Here is a 22,537-nt window from a genome sequence, read left to right as displayed (position 1 = left end):
CAGCCAGGAGGGTGGGGGCCGTCCCCAGGGGAGACTTTGCCCCCCACCCTAGTAGGAGCTAGCTTCTACCAAACCCAGGGATCGTGAGCCAGGGAAAGCACCAGGGCTGTCACTCTGCTTCTATTTTACCACTGATACAAAAAAATTTCCAACAGATTCTTAAAAATGGTGCACAGCCCCTGGCAAGAACCTCAGTACAAGGACAAGGTGGAAGGGCCCGGCATCAGCCAGGGTGAGTGTTGGCCAGTGCCTGGGGCCCAAAGGCACCCACCAAGGGGAGAGAAGGCAGAACCTAGAGACCTCGCCAGCACAGACGCAGTGTGGAGATGTGCCGGAAGGTGAGGGCATGGCTGAGGAAAAGGGGGCCCTGGTGTGGGAAGGCCCCACACGTGAGAGGGCGGCAGCAGGGCAGACCCTGAGCAGAGCAGTGTGAGCAGGACCAAGGCCCACAGGAGGCCAAGGGCTGGAGCTGCTCGCTTGGAGCTCCAGGCCAGGTCTGGGCGCCCAAAGGGCGGGGCCCTGCTGTGATACGGGAGGAGCGGCAAGAGTCAGGAGTGAGATGTCTTCACTCACTTTATACGTGTTCGGGGATGTAGGACCCACCGCTGGTATCTCAGATCTCCGAAACATTCAAGTGTTTCCCCAAACTGGGATCTTTGGGAGAAGATAAAAGAGTCCAGGAGACTAGAGAAAGTTACATGTACCAGATGTTTAAAAGGCACAGACTCTAGAAACTGCAGACTGGTGTCTTGATGTGGGAGTTATTACTGCGACGAAGGTGACCTGCTCGCAGCCTGGGGCGCCCGCTCACCTTCATCTTACCCCTGCCTGTTTCGTGAGCAGGTGCCGCTGCAGGTGAGAGAGTTAACCAGAGGCCCTTCCTCTGTGGTGGCCATGCTCTTTCTCGGGAGAGGAAGACAAACCATGGGCCGGTGAGGAATGGGGTGGAGTGAAGGGCGAGTGGGCCAGGCAGGTCAGGAAGGAGAGCTGCCTGCGGGCCAGGAGGACAAAGGAGGCCTGTGGCCCTGGATGACCCAGAGATGGAGGGGTGGAGTTCGGCAGGGAGGCTCATCTCACTGATTCTTAAGCCTGAGGTCAGCCCAGGTGCAGCCCTGCCTCCCACCGGAGCTCCATAAGACATCAGGCAGTCCCCCAGGGCGCTGAATGCTGACCCTTAGGGGACCTGAATGGAGGCCAATTCTGTAGCCACACCCAGAGGTTCCACCCACAGCCCTTCGATCAATGTGACGGTCAATCTGTCCTCATCAGCACTGAAAAGACAACACACTTCTCCCAGCCCCACCCTCCAAACCTCCCCAAAGCCTCAAAAATAGCGAAGCGAGTACCCCCTCACCCTCCACCAGGCTCCCCAGCTCTCTTCCCAACACACGGCTGAACCATCCAAGACAGTAGTGAGCCCCGTGGTGTGGCCAGCAAGTCAGCTTCTACAGCTGGAGATCATGACTCATGTGTACAGGCCCACGGCCATCCTGACCCAGGGAGGGCGGCCACTGACACAGAGCCTCTTCCATCAGCGCCTGCATCGCGGGGCCTGGCGCCCCGATGTGCCACCGCCTGAGAGCTACTCCCCAACCCGGGACGGCACGCCCAGCTCTTCAGGTCTTTCTCTCAATAAATCAGCATTCTGTTTATCTAAATGCTGCTCCGTGAACATCTGGAACAAGTCAGTCATAAACAGGCTAAATCACGGGTTACAAGGAATTAACCTCCAGCAGCACCAGAACTCTTATCTCTCCTCCGGGAGTCGGGAGTCTTCAGCCTCTTAAATCCAGAAGAGTCCTCTCCACTTGCATCTCTGACAATGCTGACATTTTTAAAGACTGAGGCTGCTTTTCTTTTTTTTGCAAAAAAAAAAAAAACCACCATGTTCTTATAATCTGCAAATGACAAGAAGCTGAGGGGGAGTGGGGATCCGGGAGACTGGGAACAAGCCAGGATGGTGGGAGGGGTGGCCCTTGTCCCCAGGGTCTGGCCGTTCACAGGCCGGCATCTAGCAGACCTCGGCAGCTCCACTCCCCCTCTGTGAGCTGAGGGGGCAGACTCCACTTGGGGGCCCCTCCCAGGCCACAACACTAGGCTCCTTATCCCAAAGGAGTGAAGACAGGATTTCAGGAAGGATTTGAGTTCTCACCCACTTAGGCTTAAAAAAGAACACGTTTTTTTGCCAAAGCAACACAGGCCTGAGGAAACCAGCTTTGCACTGGCTCCCATGGAGACGGCCAGTGGCCTGAGCTGACCCCCAGCAAAGGGTAGCGACAGCATGGGATGAAGAGGGTAAAGACCTGGCTGTCAGACCCCAAGGCTAGGCACACTGCATGGAGGGCCAGTCCCCTCTCCATAACACTGTGACCGTCATAGGAGAGCAATGCTTCCGATGTCAGTGTCCAGGGGGCAACCCAGTGAAACTTCTAAAACCTGATTTACATGAGGAGCAGGAGAAGGGTGGGGCCCCAGGGTGGGGGAGGTCACAGAGGGCAGTTCCCATCTCTGGAAGACACAGATGGGCTGAGCCCTGGCTGGGGGGTAGGGAGGGAGTCCAATAACCATCCTTGGAGGGGCCTCCCCAGGGACCCACTGCCACACAGCAGGACCACCTCCCAGAGCACAGACTAGCCTCCACCCTGGTGTGTGTCCACCAGCTGGGGGATGTCCATCACAGGGGCGACAGGTGCCAACAGTCCGGGCATCCCAGGAAAAGGGCTCCAGGCCTGGGCTGACCTGTCTCATCGGTTATGTGTACACATTTGTACCCCATCCCAGGATTAAATCAGTGAGACCACAGGTCTCTTGATTAGGGGGCTGGACTGGCAAAGCTCACAGCACAGTCCCCGCCCCAGAGAAAGAGCCGGGCAAGTGTCTGCCCCCGTCAGTAATAGTGACCTTGATAGCCAAGCATCTGGGTGCCATCCATCTAGACATCAGCGGTCCCACCACACCCTCCTTTAAGCGGGAGGATGGCAGGTGCAGTGGTTCAGGAACTGGGCACCAAGACAGGACGTCCTTCTGCAGAGCCCAGCCCCAGCAGGCAGGAAGGTACCACCTTCCTGTGGTGCCCTTTTCTCTCCAGTCTATGCCCTTCTTCCCTGGTGACCATGTCTGGCTGGGGCAGGGGTCTTGACTGTATGCTCTCTTCCTCACCACCCTACGCCATACCCGTGTCCTTCCCACTGAAAGAGGGCTGTGCCCGTCCCCGACCCTGGTTGTGAGACAAGCCTTGCATAAAGCCCTGTGGACAAGAGCACAGGGTAGGGGGCTCTTGGAAAGGCACAGTGTTGGGAGTTCAGGGGAGCTGATGTGACAAGAAAGTGGGTATCTTCAGCAGCATTACAAATGTGGGGGACACAGGAGAACCTGGATCCCAGCTGCCTGGACCTGGGCAATGTCCAGTGACCTCAGACCACACAGGGTGCTCCCAGTGCATTAGGCTTCTAGGGTAGATCTGAACATGTGGGAAAGACGGAAATGTCCAGCATGGAGTCCCTGCCCGCATGGGTCCCTAAGGGTTCCCTAGGCCACCGCAGCCCGGAAGGCCAGTCCTGTAACCTGCTGCTCCCCGCCCCCAGCAGACGTCAAGCTGTGCCACCCCAGGACACGAGCAACCCAGCCAGAGGCGAGACCGAGACTGCACGGCCGTGACTGCAACCACAAGCATAACTTGTGTGTGCGCTCCAGTGGGGTGGGCAGGGTTGCTGGCGTTCCCTACCTCCTCCCGGGCAGAGCCCTATGCTGGAGTAGTCCTCAGCAGCCCCAGATGGTGCTCGAGGCTCAGAGAAGGCCTCCGACCCTCCTTGGGGACCAGACCTCCAGCCCCGTCCTTCCAGAGCCGGACTTCAACCCGGCAAGCAGGATGCCCCATCACTGCTGAGTGATCACAGTGTTCCTCTGGGCCACTAGCAGCCACTGAGGGGCCAAAACACTCGTTTCTCGAGAATCTGTCATTCCAGGAGGTGCCGGAGCTCGCGGCCCCTGCCGGTGGCTAAGGGGCTCTGAGCCAAGGGGTCAGCTGCTCAAACTTGGCTGGGAGCGCCCACCGCCTCCTGAAGCCTTCTAAAGCAAATTTCCATAATGCTCAATTATTCTGGTGGCTTCCAGAGCGGAAAGGCGCTCTGAGAGCTAATTAGCATACGCCTGAACAAGGCACGAATATAGAACTCTCGTTCCAGGAAGACAGACAGCCAAGGGGCTATGGGGATGTCGCGCCGGCTGTGGGAGGGATGGGATGCGGAGCTTAGACAGCACCGGGGTACCCCTCTGGGATCAGCCACCAACCTCCCATCCTCCCTGCTGGCCTCAAAGCCTCAGCTCCTCCCTGGGAGAAGCAGTGTTCTTCTCCTGCCTACAAAATGGCAAAAAATGGCAGGTGGCCAGAGGGGTAACCAGGACAAAAATCGATGGCTGTTACCATGGTGATGATAGCGGACAGTGACCCTCCCTGACTGCCACTCTGAAGCGGAGCAAGACCAGATGGCTCCTTGAGGTCAGTGCTGTGTTCGCAGCTGGACACCCGGGCACCTGGGAGTTGTGGAACCAGGTGCCAACCACACATGGCCCAACTGTCCAGGCTGGCCCCCTACCTGCACTGGGTCAGGTCCTGGACTGGCACTGGCCACTCTGGTAGTCTGCTTGGATCTCAGAAGCTCAGCCCCACCCCACTCCTCCCGGAACCAGATATACATTTGGATGCATCCCTGGCTGATTCACAGGCTCTCAGGCATCCACAGTCACACTGGGGGTTCTCAGGCTGGCCACTCAGGCCAGCTGGGGGTGCTGCTTCAAGGAACTGGATGATGGGGGGCTGTGGAGCAAATGGGTTGAGCCTGGGTGACAGGGAGGCAGGGACTTCAGGTCAACCTGGTGTCCTCTCCCCTCAGTCCAGGCAGACCCTGGTTGTACCAGGTCAACAAAGGATCAACAAAGGACCACTTCCTCACTCTCCCCTGCAGGGGTCAGGGTGGGGGACTGCAGACACTGAGCGCACTCTGCGGGAGGTACCTCAACTGGGCGGGAGACATGGTGGGGTTGCAGGACTGGGGGCGCCCAGCACCCTCCAGACACACAGGCCCTCAAGTCAGACTGGCCAGGCCGGGAGAGCCTTTGTGGGCATGCTGCCGCACCTCAGTGAGCCTATGGCTGCAGACCCCGGACAGGCCACACGTCCCCCCTCGGCAGGAACAAGGCCCAGGCCCGGTCCTCACAGACCCCGTCAGCCCCTCATCACCGCCAGCATGAACACGGCTGAGGGCCCCCTTCCCCTCCTCCCCAGCAGGACCCCCAGGAACCAGGTCAGAGGGCCTGGGGTCCCCTGCCCACCCTCAGGAGAAGACCCAGCCAAGCACTGCTGTTCCCTGTGAATGTCCCCACCCCAGAGGGGGCCCTTGGACACCGAGGAAGCATGAAAACATGCTGAGCCATCTCTCCTGCTACAGCCAAAGCCACTGAGAACAGGCAGATCCAATTAAGACGTTTAATAATCCCTCCTGACACAGGCTTGAGCCAGCCCCATAAAGCTCTCAACAGGGCGGGCAAAGTGGATACACTGGAGCCCCTAGCCCTTGACACCAGGTGTGTGAGTCCAGGGGGCCCTGAGGGGGACCCCTCAGACTGCAGCCCCCCATCCCTGCTCAGCCCCTTTGATCTGTCTAGCATCCACACAAAGCCAAACTTGGAGACAGAGACGCCACCAAAGTCCCGCCTGGTGTCAAGAGGCCTGAAGGAGGCTAAGAGAGCAGAGACCCTGGTCCTGGGGCTCCAGTGACTGTCTGTGTGCCAGCCACTCCTCCTGGGGGCTAACGGATAGCTCTTCCATGTGCTGTGGTGTTTCCGCTGTGAAGGGGAGGTGAAGGCAAGATGCAGGTAAGAAGTCCACTCCAGGCTGGCCTGGGGATGCCGTCCTGCACAGAGGCCTGTGGCCAGCATGGGACCACAGTGTGGGGCGACACGGTCCTGAGTGGGGACCCTCAGGGATGTGAAATGAACATGGCTCCCACTGAGGGGTCTAGTAAGTCCTCCAAGAGGCGTCTTGTCAGGAGGGCCCAGCAGTCACAGTCAGGCCCTGTTGTTAGGGTCTGATAGCAGGTGGACGAGACAGACTGTCACCCACCTCCAGGGGAGGCTGGGACACCCTCGGGCTCCCCGGCCAGCTGTGGCCGGCTCTGCCTGACGTGGAAGGGACCAGCCTCCCGGAGGGCACAGGAACCAACATGGCGGGCAGCCCCCGACCTGTGGATGGCCTGTGGCGCCATCTCAGAACCATCTCTGTGAACGGAATCACCCGGCAACAGTTGTGAAGGTCCTTGGGGCCATGTGGGCCCTGCACTGCAGTGACCCCCACACAGGGACTGGCCCCCAACGCTGCTAAGAAGGAGGCAGCTGTGGGCAAGTCGGCGGCATCGGCAGGAACCAGAAGAGGTAGCTGGGTCCCACAAGGCCAGTCTCCGAAGGTGGCACAGGATGGCCTGCCTGTTCTTCACTTGGGCAGCCAGGCATGGACGGCAGCCAAACGCTCAGGGGAGTGTTCAGGCCACACCTCAATCCAGTGACTCACTGCCAAACCTGGCCCAGGTTCAGGTGCAGGGGAGCCGCCTCCCGCCCTGAGGCCCCGCCCAGCAGGGAGCTCCTGCCCTCTCCTGGGCATTGGGACAGATCTGGGTACTCAGGGCGCCTGCAAGCATGAACATGCCCAGGTTCACAAACAAGCGAGCTCTTCAAAGGCAGAGAACACAACAGAGGCCTCGGGAGATGGTGAGGGCCAAACAAAACAGCTGCTCGGTCGCTGGCCCTCAGCTGCACAGACGGACAAGATGGCCAGGGTGAGGCCCTGAGCACAGGCCCCAGACAGTGGCTCTGGAGGGATGGGCCGCTGTGAAACTCTGCCACGTGCCGAGGAAAGAGGGCTCCGGGCAGGCTGGGCCCTTTGCTAATGACAGCTTCATGTCAGCGCTGCCGGCCAGGAAAGCCTAGAGTGCTTGTGGGGGGTGTTAATGACAGCTTCATGTCAGCGCTGCCGGCCAGGAAAGCCTAGAGTGCTTGTGGGGGGTGTCACTTTAGCCTCCCGCACAGCCAAAGGAGCTAGCTGACCCCATCTCACATGAATGATTCCAGCACAGAGCACCTGAGTAACCTGCCCACGTGTGCACCCTGTGCCCGGAGCCCAGGTACACGGGGACCCTGGCCTCCACCTCCCACTCCCGCCCGTGCTGGGCTCAGCCCCACTCTGCACAGTTGCTTTGGGGAGCGGAGCAGGGGCCTGGCTGCAGACGGCTGCCCAGTGGGCTGCTCAGGTGTGCCAGCTCCCTGCGGGCTACTGCACGTGGTGGCATGGCTGTCAGGGGGATGGGACGGCGGCCTCGCCTGCACAAAGAACCAGATTAAGATCCACGGTGGCACCCCCAGGAGCAACATTGGGGAAGAAACCAGCCAGCAGGACAGACGGTGGTTCTGCACAAGTGGACATGAGGGTAGAGCAGAGGGCCCAGATGCCAGCCTGCCCACTGCCTGGACTGGAGGACCTGCGCTTTCAGCAGGGCTTGGGGACAGCTCGCACGGAGGCTGGGTGGAGAAGTGAGGAGGCGCCACTGTGCTCACCCCAGGGGAGCAGTCACAGGGCATGGGTGAGACGCCATACCTGGTCTCTGTCAGCAGGGGACAGGCACTGGGGGGTCCCCACCTGCTCTCTGTGCTTTGACATGATTGAGGGGCCCTGTTACTTAAAGTTTAAGGCAGTGGGACATGGCCCTGCTGGCAGTACCTAGGGCGGGATGGCTCCTGCACTGGCCACCTCCAGGGCTAAAGGAGTTGACCTGGAGCCCTGACCACCCCGACCAGGCCCGGAGCCCACACTGGAGCTCAGACCCGCGCTCTGCCTTGGGCTCCCCACCACGCTGGCATCTCCGGCTGCCCACGTCGGGGGGGTGGGGAGAGGGTGGGACCAGCAAGAGGACACCTGCCCCCTCTACCCTGCAGCCTCCAGGCAGATGGAGAAGCAGGAGAAGTGAACGTTTTCACTCTTAGATCTCAGCAACCCCCAAATTCATGGTCTATGAACTCGGATCGTGCACCTCCACGGAGCGCCGTGACTGCGGTCACCTTCTTGGCTTCTTGGCTCCTTGGCCTGGGGAAGGCGCAGGTTTGCACACACCGGGGACTGGTCTAGAGCCTTGGACCCAGACAGCATACACCCTCTGCCCTGAGCTGCCAAAAGCCATGAGGAGAAGGAGCAGATGGGGTCTTGGACCAAAGTGCAGAGATCAGAGATGTCATCCCCCGCCGCGGCATGCCTGGACAGAGCAGGGAGGGTGGCGGTCCGGGGATACGCCGACCGCAAGTGTGGGTGGCTGCCAGCGGGGGACGAGAGGGAGGTGAGGCGATGAGAAAGGCGGCCATCCCAGCACCCTGGCTAAGCCGCCTGCCTATCAAAGCCAATCCAGAGCCGAGAGGGGTGAGGATGAGACGCTGTCTACACTGTGAGGTCTGTCTGCAGCTGCAGCCTCAGGCCACCTTCCCGGCCGTCGGACCAAAGGCAGAGTGGCCACTTGCTCTCCAGGGGGAAGGGGAAAAAAGGGACAGCTGCCCGCCGCTCGGCTGCAGCACGGCGACTGGGCTCTAACCTCTGACCTCCACAGGCCTCAGCCTTACTCACAGCAGAAGCCTCTGCCCCGGCAATGAGAGGTCCAGCTCCGGGGAGTACACTGCGATGGAGGTGTTGGAGGTGCTGTGCTGCTCAAGATCCTTACTCTATGCAGGAAGGACAGGGCATAGGGCTTGCAGGAAGACGAGGGGGTTCGGTCCACTCAGGGTCGGCATGGCTGAATCCCACACCATCCTAGCAGGCTGCCAGCCCTGGGAGCAGAGCCTGAGCCCTACGTGGGAAAGAAAAGGGCTCCTGCCCTTTGTGGGAAAGAAAAGGCAGGAAGAACCGGAAGAACGGGGCAGGGATTGGCAGAGAAAGGAGGGTGACCGGGGAGTGGCCAGGGTGTCTGCCACTGCTTGGCTGGCAATCCCTGACCCCACAGCCGCCAGGGGCCACACCCAGAGGGACCCGGGAGGGAAGCGAGCCATGAGAAGGCAGACAAAGCCCCATCAAGATGACGTCTCTGGTCAGGAGCCCGGCGCCCAGCCCGGGATGCTGCCAGTGTGAACAGCTCCCTCCAGGCTGCCACCACGCCTCAGCTGGAGCGCCGCTTCCCAGAGGCACTCGCCCCTTGAGGGCTCTGGCTCGTCCCTGGGAAAGCAGAGGTTCCACACCTCTTCCCTCCCACCCAGGGGAGGAAGGTCTGTTGAGAAGAAAGTGGTCAGAAACTGAGCTTTTCCCCCGGGTTGCAGACAGGAAGGGCGGAGGAAAACGAACTCGGCATGAAACAAAATAGACTGGAAACAGGACTGGTAGGGACAGGGGTCCCCTCGCAAAGTTCAGCTCATCAGGAAAACGCAACTGCGTGCAACTCGCCATTTACGCGCTTAGTAACACAAAACCACATAGAGAAACCAAGGAGCCCACCATCCCAGGGAGTAAGAGGGACACCTCTTTTACTTACTAATTAGGAAGTGAAATTACTGAAGATCTGAACAGTTAGAAACCTTGCACCCAGAATCAGAGAATAGTCGGGGAATATAAGTTCTCTTCAAACGTTATAGACATCTATAAATATGGGCCACGTCTCATTCGGCCATTAGCACAGGCCCCCTCCCCAGGGTCCTGATCAGCACTGGGGGAGGGGGAGCTCATACAGATGCCCAAGGCCACAGGCAGAGCCAGTGGGACCAAGGAGCTGCTAAGAGAACATTTCCTAAGCGACAGTTTCGCTGTCGGATAGTGGCCAAAATGCACCAGGGTACCCCGTTCCTGCAACATTACCGCCACAAGCAAAGGGTCCCAAATCTGAAAATCTCTACCATTTCTACCACAGTCTTCAAGCAGGGAGCAGAAGCAAGCAGCGCAGAAGGACCCAGAGTCCTTGGCTTTCTCAGCAGGTCACTGCAGGGCAGCCCGGTATAGGCATCCCCCTGGGCTGGATTGCCCACCCCTGGTACATGGGTGCCCAGCACACCCCGAGCTGTAACCAGGTGCAAACTGTCATTCTGCTGTGTCCAAGATGCTGGTCCTGGGTTGGTCTTCCCCTCCCGTCCAGGAGCCAGGTGGACCAGAGCTGCTGCCTTGGCACCTGGGAGTAGGGTGGCCTGCAGGACAGGACTCGCCCACACAGAGGAGGGCACGAGGGCACAGGAGGAGAAGGCAGCGGTGACCAGCCTCACTCAGATGGGAACACCGTGGACCATCACACGGGTTATGTGGGAGGACGACGAGGCCAGGAAGGAGAGACCCAGGACGTGGCTGTTGTGGAACCGCGTGGAGGTCACTCGTGGTGGGCCTCGTTGGCATCACACTCCCAAGGAGCAACAACCCCTCCACCCCCCATCCCAGGGAATAAGCTGGGCAGTGAACGAAAGGACCGAGAAACACACTGTGTTCGTCACATGTTCGTGGAATATTCTACAGCCGTGAAAGCACAGCGCCTGCTGCTGCCAACAGGTGGATCCCAGCGCAGAGACAACAAGCAGGCTGCACAAACCCGGCATCCCAAGGGCGAAGCCGCACCCCACCCTCAGCCTTGCTCCCTTCCTTGGCTCCAGACTTTCCCACTTCTCCCAGGATGCCGCCTCCTCGTCCACCCTGCCCTGGTGGATGTACCCTTGCTCCTGTCCTCCACCCCTCCCGTGCCCTCGCTGTCCTCAGGTCGGGGCTGCAGCTTAACTCTGGCCCCCGTTATCCCTCCCTTGGCCCCAGGAGGCTGCATGCCTCCTCCACCCTTGGGATGCTTTGCTCTCCAGGCCCCCTGGGGCCCTCCCTCAACATACACACTGGAGCGATGTCTGGAAATTTCATAGCACCTACCCAAGGATAAGGACCTCAAAAGCTTCCAGGAGGGGAAAAACAGAAAACTCACATTAAAAAAAAAAAAAAGAGCCACCAAGCACTGAAGACAGCAACACCGGGAGTCAGAGGAAAGGAAGCGATGCCTTCCAGCTCTGAGGGGTGTGAACTTCCACCTGGAATTCTAAGCCATCAGCGTGAGACAGAGACATATCCACAGACATGCGTTCAGAAATATGTTTCCCCTTCTCCTGCTGAGGAACCATTAAAAGGAAGGATGGTCGCCCTAATTGAGGGAGTAAGACAGGACCCAGGATACAGAAAATACAGTCCCAGGTTGAAGAAGGGTGTCCCATGCATGCACAGCCCAACCACTGGCCCTGGGGAGGTGGCGGGGGGGCTCTAGGAGGCAGGTTTCAAGAGGGGGGAGAAGCAGCCAGGTTAACGGGACCACCGCCAGCTGGGAGGAACCCCAGAGTGCAATCTCAGGTTTGGGACTGAGTTCATGATTGCAAACTGACAACTATATCCAATGAAAGCAGGCAATTATTACCTCTAGGAAAAAACAAAGCTGTCAAAATAGTAATGAAAACCTATGGACCATAGTTCAGGAAAAAAAAAAAAATCACTCAATTGGACTTCATTAAAACTAAACATTTCTGTTCTAAAACTACTGTGACAAAAATGAAAGGCCAATGAGTCTGGGAGAAAATATTTGCAAAGTGTGTATCTGACAGAGCACTTGTACTTAGAATACATAGAGAACTTTTACAACTCAATCAAAGACAAAAACCCAACCAAAAAAAGGGGACAAAGACCTAAAGAGACATTTCACCAAAGAAGATAAACAGCAAACAGAGATAAACAGCAAACAGCACATGAAAAGATGCCCGACATCATTAGTTCATTAGAGAAACGCGGATGTGGAAATGCCCCAGACTGGAAACAAGCCAAATGTCCGTCAACAGAAGAAAGTATAAACAATAGGGCATGTCCACACAGCGGAAACTACTCGTCGTGAAGGCAGGATGGTCTGGAGGTATGTGTAACACTGGGATGACTTTCAAAACAATCATGGGATTAAAGAGGCCAAGCTGAGAGAGCACAGCACACACTTTGTGAGTCAATTTAGAGAGACTCCAGCAAATGCGTGCTAAGTCTCAGGGCAGAACGAAAGGCAGTGGTTGTCTGGAATGGGGCAGACACGGAGCAAGAGAGGCAGGAGGTGTTCTCCAGGGCTGATCGCTACCTGGGCAGGTGTGCACTCACGTCTGTCTCATCATGCTTCCATTTCAGACCCGCCGTCCGCTGTGCTGTGGGCAGACTGTTCTGAACTGAGGATTCCCACCAGCACCGTACAAAGGCTATAATGGGCACTGATTAAAGCAAAAGTTGTCATTGTTCTCTTGGGTGGGGAGAGAAGAGCAATATAAAAATGCTAAATCCAAATCCTCTAGAAAAAGATTCATTAAATAATGTCCAAAATTAAACAGAAGAAACAGCACAAACTTGCCTGTTTACACGTATGGAAGCAAACACAGGCAGACAACACGCACGGCTGAGAAGTGGGCCTCAGGCACATGGAGGGCAGGGGGACTTATTTTTAAACCTGGGCTGCTTTAATAAAAATTCAACCCCAACCGGGTGACTCAGCAGTTCCTCTTCCAGGGATATATGAAGTGTCCACACAGACATTTGTGCAGACTGCTGACACCAACAGCATTGAAACTGGTCAAAATGTGGAAACAGCCCTGATGTTCATCAGCTGGGGAATGGAATAATATTCCCCTGTGTGGACAAGGGAATATTATTCAGCCATAAAAAGAGTGGAGCTGACACAGGCTACAACACGGATGCACTCCGAAGACACGTTCGTCAACTGAAAGAAGCTGGAAACAAATGGGTTGCCGCGGGTCAGCACTCGCTTTCTTCTGTATGAAACGTCCAGGTAAAGCCATGGACACAGACAGCAGGTCAGCTGTTTCCAGGAGCTGGGGGAGGGGAAGTGAATGCTAACGAGGATGGCTTGCATTCTGGGATGAAGAAAAGTCTGGGAATGAGACAGTTGTGATGGGTGCACAACTCCCTGAATATACTAAAAAGCACAGAGTTGAACACTTTCAATGGTAACCGTATGGCATGTGAATTATGTCCTGATAAAGCTGTTACCTAAAGAAAAAATTGAGCGATGATGTGAGAAGAAAGGCATGCTGGTCTCTGCCTCCTCCCCCCAGCCCCAACTTCCTGATATAGAGCTCCTAATCCCATTATCTCCTGGTGATAGCAATGTCCTTTGTTCCAGAGGCAACTCTGCCTGGGCTCCTGGATGGGGGCTGGTCACCAGAAAGACCCAGCCAGCGTCAGAAGTAGAGGCTCCACCCCATCCTCTGGGATAGGGGCTGGAGGCTGAGCTAACAACTGCTCATGCCTGGAAACTCCTTAAACACGGGGTTCGGAGAGCTTCCAGAGTGGTGGACACACCCATGTACTGGGAAGGTAGGGTGCCCCAACTCCACAGGGACAAAGCTCCTGTGCTTGGCACCCTCCCAGACCTCGCCCTGGGCATCTGCTCCTCTGACCGCTCACCTGGGTCCTTCATGACACCCTTAAGACAGTAAGCCTGCCCGAGTTCTGTGAGCTGTTCCAGCACAGAGCCAGACCCGAGGAGGGAGTGGTGGGAAGCCCATTCATAGCCGCCAAATTGGACAGAAGTGTGGGGAACTGGGGACCCTCCAGTTGTGCTGGCCTCTGGGGTGAGGGGGGGGCAGTCTTTTGGGACAAGGGTCTGAACTGACACTGGGGAGATGGTGTCAGAAGTGAGCTGAGCTGTGAGACCCCTGGCTGGGGTCCTCAGACACTGGAGGGCTCGCTGGTGCTGGAAAACCCACATCTGGTGTTAGAACTGTCGTGAGTGGAGGAAACAGGGTCTCCCCTTGGCTGGTGCCTCCCTGGACACACACGGTGGGAACTCCCATTTGGTGATGGACCCCACGTACCACAAGCCCCTGGAGAGAGTTAAAAAAACCCACAAGTAAACCAGAAGTTCCTGGATTCAGGCTGGAGCCCAGACAGCAAATAGAGTGGTGGGAGGAGGGACGCCCCTCCCGCAGCGCCCAGTGTGGCCCCCGCCCCCTCCACGAGCAGATCTCATGGCAGGAGCCTGCCATCCGCTCACCGGGCCTGCTGTAACAACCCCCAAGGACTTTGGGAAATTGGAGAATCTCATACAGATTCGCACATGTTCACCCTCACTATGGGGCCAGGTGGGACTTGATCTCCCCGTGGCAGACCCTCTCCTTCTGCACGTGCGTGTGACCACAGGGAGAAGACACATGTCTCCCCCGGGCCGCCACAATCAACCATGATAAGGAAAGTGCCCCTCTCACAGACAGGAGTCATGTACAAACACACAGGCTCACACACAACACCCGAACTTCCTCTGAGGAGCCACAGCTGGGAGGCCCAGGAACACCAGGCAGGGCCCACAAGTGGCCTCTGAGCTCAGAGTGGGCTGGTTTACAGCCATGACTGGTCATCAAGGAGTTCAGGCTTCCATCCACCCAAACATCCAAACGTCACCAGCCAGGCCCATCCTGCAGGCCTGCCCACCAGTGGTACCCTGGCCTGACGTCCAGGGCAGGTCGGCTCAGCGTCCTCAAGAGGCCATGAGGGCTCCTCTAGAGCTGCAGAGGCCTTCCCCGCTGGCTCAATTGGCAAAGCATCCGCCTGCAATGCAGGAGACCCCGGTGTGATCCCTGGGTCAGGAAGATCCTCTGGAGAAGAAAATGGCAACCCACTTCAGTATTCTTGCTTGGAGAATCCCAGGGACAGAAGAGCCTGGCAGGCTATATAGTTCATGGGGTCTCAAGAGTCGAACACAACTTATCAACTAAACCACCACCACCTAGAGCTACAGAGCTGGAGACCAGCCAGCTCTGTGGACACTGAAGAAAGGCCCACATCCATGTGAGCAGAGCCCAGCCTCTGTGAGGAGTCTGGCCCTGGTCACTTATTTTGCCTGCCCTCGTCTCTACAGTCACCAGCCCCTGCTCCCAGCCCAGGAAGGTCCCGTAGTTGCTTTGGTTTTTACACTGGCCTCAGGGAAGCCCAGATGCTGCCGTTGCTCTGCCAGGGTGGCAGTCAACACATACAGCACACCTGCCAGGCCTGCCAGGGACGGTGCTGACTCAGGGCTGGGCCAGCGGGGCCAGCCAGGCCACCGTGTCCTCAGACAAGGGAGTGGCAGAGGGCACCGCAAAGCCCTGTGGTGGGCCGGCCCGGCTTTCAAGGCAGGATGGTGTGAGAAATTTGAAGGTGGGCTGCTGGCGAGAGTGGGCGGGCTCTGCTGAAGACCACGCAGTGGGCAAGACACAGGCACCTCTGGGAGCCAGAATGAATGGGCACACAGAGAGACCAGACGCCTTCCCACTTGCCGAGAACCTGGGGTGGTGCCGAGGAGCCCACGGCTCTGTACATTTCACACCGTGTGCCTCGATGATAAAAGAAATGTGAGCTGCTGTTGGAAATGTGTCAAACAGAAAAAGTGGAAAGAAAAGAACCCCACCCAGAAACCCTACCTGTTATGCTTCTGGGGTCTCCATCATGAGATAAGCATGCTCCCAGGGTATTTTTACAAAATCTGGTCATACCATGCCACGGGTTTGTATCTTTTCTTGCTCATTTTTATACCAGAAACATTTCCCCACACCATCAAAGGCCATCATCTCAGTCCACCTTCTCACATGGCTCCCCTATGCCAGCCAATTCAAGTTTTGCCACAAACACCTATAAACGTGGATCTGCCTGTCTCCTCGCCCCCAAACCATGCTTCTAAGGGGCCTGGAGCTGCTGGTGCAACCTACAGAGCCCACAGCCCTCACTAACTCCGAGGGCGAGAGTCTGTCAGTTTCGGAAGTCTTTTCTTACTGGACAGGGAAGACACGATCCCAAACGAAAGAAGGACCAGGCACAAGGCAGGGTCCCCGATCTGCCTGGGGACATCCAACTTCAGGACCTCCGGGGTCTCTGCCATGGTTCAGAGTCTTACCGAGTTCTTTGGAGCCCTGGCTCTCGCTGGCCAGCTCGCCCATCTTCACCAGGGCGTCAAAATAGCCTTTGGCAGCATATGTCACACCTGAGAGAGGAGAGGAAGGGGTGGTTACTTCCCTCACGAGGAAATCACCACCTGTAGCACCTACTCAGCCGCCCTGCCCGCCTGCCACGCAGCCACCTCCCCTGCGCCCAGCAGGCTCCAGCCGAGGCAGGACCTCTGCCCGTCTCTTGTTGATGGCCTCTTGTCCCAACGCTGAGAGCACCTTCTCTAAGGACATCGTGTACTGCTCAGGTCCAGAGCTAATCCAGTTAAATTATAGGGTGCCGCCCTGCCCACGAGGCCTGGTGCCCCTGATGAGACGAGCACCAACCTCCAGCTGGAGACCTGCGAAGTTGGTTCGACAGGAAGACCCCCCCACAGCCAGCCTGGGCTGAGGACTCTGACAACGTCCTCCGTCTCCGAGTTGAGCCTTGCAAGTGGGAGTGAGTCACACACTCAAATCAGGCTAAAGGCAGCACGGCTAGGGGTGGGGGGTGGGGCCTCACACACCACTTCCCACGGCGACTTCTGCTCAAACCAGAGGCAGACCTGACTTTGCGGGGGATTTGGACGGCAAGCTCCAGGCCAGCTGACTTCCTGGGACCGAGCCCAGGGGCCGCTGCCTGGGGCAGAGCTTCCTTCAGGAACACAGAGACCCTTCAAAACCTTGGGTGTGCCCACAAACCCCTTCATCAGAGGAGCACCCCCACACCGCCCTTCAGGCTGCCAGGAGGATGAGGGCACCTCCAGAGTGGGGCTGTGGGGAGCATCCACCATTACTACAGTTTCTAATCCACTTTCTCCAGAACCCAGTTAGGGGCTTGTAACTGGGCTCTCGATCAAATTTCATTTCGGTAGTTTTCAATTAAGTGCATGCAGTCTGCTCTGCAGCCCGAGAGCTCGTGTGGGCCCCGTGCCCCAGGGGCTGGAGGGCCTGCTGCTGAGCAGACTGGGCTCCTTGGAAGAGACAACAGGAAAGCCTAGCGGGTCCCAGCCTAGCCTTGGGGAGGCCGAGGGCCGTTGAGGGGCTCCATCCTTTGGGGAGGTCCAGGAAAACAGGGATTGGAGGACACCTTCAGACCTCCTCCCACCCCAGTCCACGCAGAACTCACGGGGGGTCCCCCGGTGAGGATGGAGCGGCCTGGAAGGAGGCATGTGCCTCACATCCAAGCAGCCAGGGCGTGTGAGCAGGAGCCCCCAGGCAGGCCGTGATGGGTTCCCCCAAGGCCGACGACCTGTGCGGCTGAGAGTAAAGTGACGTCACTCTGAGAGAAAGCCCACGGGGTAAGACATGTCCTTGGTTGTTCCTTTCAGAAAATGAACTGCCATCAGCCTGAAACATGCTGGCTGACCTGCCCGCTTCCAGAGTTGGCCCCATGTCCACGTTGTGCACAGAAAATCACAGGCCTCCCGTGGTGCGGCACCTAGGGCCTACACCCTCGCTCAGCCACATCAGGCTTCTGGAAACATCTTCGTCCCTCCCTCATCAGGGCCCATGAAGCAGTCTACCTGCTCGGGCATCCTCATTCCCACTCACAGGCCAGGGACCCCAGCCTCACCTGCCAGTGCCTTCTCGTAGTTCTTGCCCATGGCAATGAAGTTCCGCAGGCTGGGGTTGAACTGCTCCATGATGGTCTGGAAGAGAGCAGAGAACAGCCTTAGGGGCAAGGCACCTGGCTGCTTGGAGGCCTGAATGGTGAGGGAAAAATCATGCAGCCATCACACATGGGTCAAGCCCACAAAGCCACAGCTGGGCTTCAGGTCCAAACCACAGCTCGGTCCCTGTTGAATGTCCTCTGGCAAGTGATGTTCCAGAGACTCAGTACCAACACCTGTACAATGGGGGCCTGGCCGATCAAACAAGTGAGCATGCGCAGGACGCGTGTGGCCGCGCCCGGCATATAGCTAGCGCTCAGACACACTGCGCTGAGGAGCCATTACCCCGTCTGGCAGGGCTGAGTCAGTGAGGAAGGGCCCCCAGCAGGCCACACACAAAAGGCTCATCGCCGCCTGGAGCCCCCTCCCACCATGATCTTCACTCAACACATCAATTACCAAACATCAGCTCTGATTAGAGCAACGTGCAGCCTGATTGCAAACACCGCACGATGAATAAGCCAGCAGCTCTGGATCCGTGCGCCCGATGGACTCAAGTCTTGGTGCCAACAGCACCAGTTCTTAGACTGAAGAAATCAGATTTTCACTGCGAAGGCCAAATAAATGTTTTAATTACGAGGCATAATAACAGGCGCACACAAACAACAGCCAAATGTGAGCTCCACTGGGTAACGTGCCCTGACAGTCGGGTGGGTGCCAGACCCAGCCGGTGAGAACACCGCAAGGGACTTCTAAGGAAAACCCCATCTCAACCACATCCCACATCTCCGGGTCAGTTATCGTGATGTGCGTCTGATCTTTCCTGAGGGTAAGAGACAAACGCCGCCCCGGAGGGGAAGTCGTCTGGCCCTGTGGGCAAACCATGGAGGCCCAGGTGCTTCTGCATGAACATGGGCAGTGCCAGCCCCTGCCCACCTGGCACACGGGCAGTCCCAGCCCCGCTCTCCTCCGTGCTCCTGGCCCTCAGTCAGCGGGACCGACACAGATTCCAAGAAGGGCTGTGGGATCACACCCGACATGCGCCCCAGTTCACAGGGCAGGCGCACCTCCCTTTCTGGACATGGCAAAGGGGGGGGCACCTGCCCTGTGCTGCACCAGGGCTGAGGCATACGGGGGACGCAGCAGTGACCCTGGGAGGGGAGACAGGCCCACGCCACACACTGGGCAGGATCCCATGCCTGGAGAACAGGAGAGAAGGACTGGGCTCAGCCCGGAGGGGACGCCGGGGAGACAAGCATGTTGTCGAGAGAGGAGGGCTTCAGGCAGGAGAGTGAAAGACCCTGAGGCCAGGGCCTGCTGGTGTGAGGCACAGGATGGCGAGAGCCGGGGAAAGGGTGGCAGGAGGGAAGAACAAGCGGGAGTGGTGCAGTAATGGCCAAGCCCCCACCTCACAGCCCGTGGAGGGAACGCCTCTTTCCCTAAGCAGGATGGGAAACCAAGGGTCTATCCGATCATTTCAAAAGGAAATGTACCCCCTGGCTGCTCCAAGGAGACCAGATCATAGCCAAGACTACTCAGACGCAGGCGGCCCCTCAGAGCTGCTCAGAAACCTAAGAGGTGAAGGTTCAGTGGAAAGTTGGCCCCATCACAATGAGGGACAGAGCTCAGTGGTCTGGAGACCACTTTGGGGGAGAACCTGAGTCTAGATTCATCCAACCCAAGGAGGGCCTGGGAGTCAGGACAGGGTGTCAGCTAACAGGCAGTGGACGAGGGACTGGTGTCCAGGATGGCTGCGGAGGGGCCCCGGGTTAGACTGCCTGCCAAGGGTGCACACACAGGCTGGCTGAGCCCTCCGCCTCACTGCTCAACGCCACCCAAGCCTGTGTTGGGGCAGAGAATGCTGGCGGGTGCATGTGTTTGCTCGTTCAAAAGAAACGGACCTGAAGCAAAGTACAGACCCGGCGAGGGTAGCTTCTGACCCCGACTCTGTGTTCCAGATGTGCACACGAGTATGCGTGTGTGTGTGCAGTTTCAGTGTAAGATGTGTGTCTCACTGCAGTGACAGGCATGGGGCTGGGGGCCTGTGAGAGCCAACCTGGGGCGCAGAGCTCTAGGACCACCCCCAGGGCAGAAGAGGAGGCTCCGCAGCTCCCACCCGGAGCCCCACACGTCCTGAGTGACGGCAGCAAACAGCCTGCGGCCGCCCAGGCCAACAGAGGGGCCACGGCAGCAGCCGCCCACACCCGCCAGTGACCCACGGGCACAGCGGCCAGGTTTCGCTTCCTCAGTGCGGCAGCTGAGCTCATGCACGGGGAATGTGGGTGCGAGGGGGCAGGGCAGGAGGGGCGCTGCGGTGCCGGCCAGGCCACCTGGGCAGGCACTGCCTGGTCACACGGGTGCCGCTGACTCACCTGCCTGAGGCAGGGGCAGAGACGTGAACTGTGGGGATGGGGAAGCAGGAGGCCCTCCTGCCCTGGCCGGAGAACTGCCCTTCCTTCCAGCTCCTCACAGACACCGCCCTGGTGGGAGAGCGGGCTCCCAGCTGCCTCCAGGTCACTGAGTGCTCAGAACTGGGACCACCAGACACAGGTCAGGTCCGAGACCACCTTGTCTGGAGGGACCCTGGAGGCCTGAGAAGGGCCTGGCCCCTCTGGTGGGGCTCCTCCCCGTGGGGACCTTCCTTTGAGAGGGGGCCCTCTCAGAGCCTGAGCCCAAGGCTGTCCCAGGGCTCAGGCAGACGCACTTGGACCCAGGAGGCCATGCTATCCCCAGGCCCATGACAGGCCCAAACCCACCCTCAGAGACCTGCAGTGGGGCCCTGGCACCCCCACAGCAAGTGAGCGTTCCCCTAACTAGGGGCCTGTGCAGCTCCTCCACACATCGCAGGGCCCCGGAGGGGCAAGTCAGAGGCCGACAGAGGCCCGGTGAGCAGGCCGGGGGGACCCAGGGGCTCTGCTACCTGTCACTTTCTCAGAAGTGAGGGGAACTACGGTGTCATTCTGTGGGACTGCACTGGATGGACAGAGGGAGTTGAGATTCAAACCCACAGCACGTGCCGGGGCTGGAGAAGGGAGCTCGCTTCCTTACTGATGCCAAAGGGCGTGTGCAACAGAAGTCCAGCCCAGGAGGGCGGCCTCCTCACACACACCTCTCTGTACCACGAGGCCAACCTCACGCCTGCTGTGGAACTTGGGGGAGCTCAGGAGAGGCCTTGCACCGAGACCAGTTCCCTGCAGCCAGGATGGAGACCCAACGACATGAGCAATGACCAGCGCCTTCTGCAAACTCAAGCCTGTGCTATGCAAGTGAAACCAAATCCCTTCAAGTGTGGCGCTGTGGCACACGGTCCAGCGCTGTGGCACACGGCGACCGGGCCTGCCCTGGGCTGAGCACCACGCTCAGAACCAGCATCTTCTTTCACTTACCTCCCTGGCTGGGTCAGGATCTATAAGGGGCCAGTGGGGAGCAGGGATTGCCACCCCCACTGCACACACGCTCCAGAAGGGTTAGGGGGAGGAGGGGGTCCCTGCCAGAGACACTTGTGAGCTTGGCGCAGTTCCTGGTGGCCCTCTTGCCAAGATGTCACACAGTCCATGTCCCTGCCACCCTGCGGTCCCAGGAATCCAGATCTTAAGGCAAATCTCTAAGGCGGGGTCAGCCCCACCCCACCCGGGGCCCCCAGCCCTGCCGGGCATCAGTGGGAGGGGCCAGGCCCGGCTGCATGGGCAGCGCTGGCAGGTCCCCAGCAGCCTTCCTGCCCAGCTGGCTCCTGGGCATCCCAGCGCCTGCGCAGTGACGCCCATTTTGGCTGACTCGGGTCACAGGTCTGCCCGGCCAGTGAGGACACAGGGCAGTAGGACAGCCCCGTCTCCACCTTGGGGTCACGAGGAGGGAGGGAGCCCTGCCACGGGACTGTGCTCCGGCTCTGCCGGTGCCCAGGGTACCCTGCTTGTCATCCTGGGGATCCTGTTTATCCCTCAGCTCTGGCTCCTGGCGACAAACCCCTCCAGAACTTTCCTGGCAGGACCGCCACAAACAAAGAGCAAAGCTTCTCTGCCGACACAGGGAAGTGACGTGCCTCCTGTTTCCCCTCCGGTTCTCGTGCAGTCTAGGAAGATGGGCCCGGGGGTCCGCCTGCGCCCTGTGCACATGTGCGCACGCGTGTGTGTCTGCTTGTGTGCCACGGCCAAGCCAGGCTGCACCCTCCCTACACACTCAACCTTTGGAAGGACAGACTCAGGGGACGAGACCATACTGGACTCCACCTACGGCCTGGGGAGGGGTGGCCTTACACTCTCATCACCCTGAGTCCTCAGTGGACTGGTGATGGGCGCTGCTGTCCATTTTACAGATGACAGAAGGAGGTTCAGGGAGGCTAAGAGCCAGTCTTCTGGGTCCTGGTAGAGCCAATCCCAGCTTCAGTGCAGGCTGGCCACACAACCCAGCTGTCCCGCTCTCCATATGGGCCTTAGTGTTCTCTGGACAGGTCGCCAAGGCAAGCAGGACAGAACCAGGTGCCACCTGGCAACTCAGCCTGCGCTGGGCTCCCTTAGGAGCCACGTTCTAGCAACGAAAGGCAGAGGCTGATGCCAGGACACCTGGTGCCTCATCCACTCTCCCTGAGGGGCCTCGCTGCCTCACTGACGACCACTGGACCCTCACATCCCACCTCTGGCACAGGCACAACAGGCGCTAGCTTTGGGGCCAACAACCCACACCCAGTGGGGCGCCACCATCCACGCTCTGCCGGGAGAAGCTGGCGGCATTCCTCAAAGGAGGCTGTCCTTGCCTGAGGCTGCTGCCCCCCTCAAGGAGCACTGACTGCGTGAGGCTCTGGACAGAGGGCCCGGCTCACACTGAAGGAGGGGTGGGGTGAGAGGGGCACGAAGGATCACCCTCCTGAGACAGAGAGTCCGGCATCTCGGGGCAGCGCTGTGTGACTCCCGCCTCTGCTCCCCTACGATAACTGGGAACTCTGTCCTGGGGACCTTCCTCAA

The 22,537-nt window shown here is 58.6% G+C and overlaps 1 protein-coding gene across 6 annotated transcripts in view; it reads right to left on the bottom strand.

Annotated features, from left to right (window-relative positions):
* BAIAP2 (BAR/IMD domain containing adaptor protein 2) overlaps nucleotides 1–22,537 on the bottom strand; it is a 64,197-nt gene that overhangs the window by 32,060 nt on the left and 9,600 nt on the right. For all 6 annotated transcript variants that reach the window (XR_005721761.1, XR_005721762.1, XM_040244795.1 and 3 more), the window contains exons 2-3: nucleotides 17,543–17,618; nucleotides 15,939–16,025 (exon numbers count right to left, since the gene is read on the bottom strand). Coding sequence is in view for 4 of the 6 variants with exons in the window: in XM_040244795.1 (XP_040100729.1) it covers nucleotides 15,939–16,025; nucleotides 17,543–17,618 (163 nt within the window). In the remaining 2 variants the exon portion in view is untranslated. The remainder of the gene's footprint in view (nucleotides 1–15,938; nucleotides 16,026–17,542; nucleotides 17,619–22,537) is intronic.

Source organism: Oryx dammah, unplaced genomic scaffold, assembly GCF_014754425.2.
Source record: "Oryx dammah isolate SB20612 unplaced genomic scaffold, SCBI_Odam_1.1 HiC_scaffold_8, whole genome shotgun sequence".
In the NCBI taxonomy this organism is placed as follows: Eukaryota; Metazoa; Chordata; class Mammalia; order Artiodactyla; family Bovidae; genus Oryx; species Oryx dammah.
This window is presented reverse-complemented; position numbering and strand designations above follow the sequence as displayed.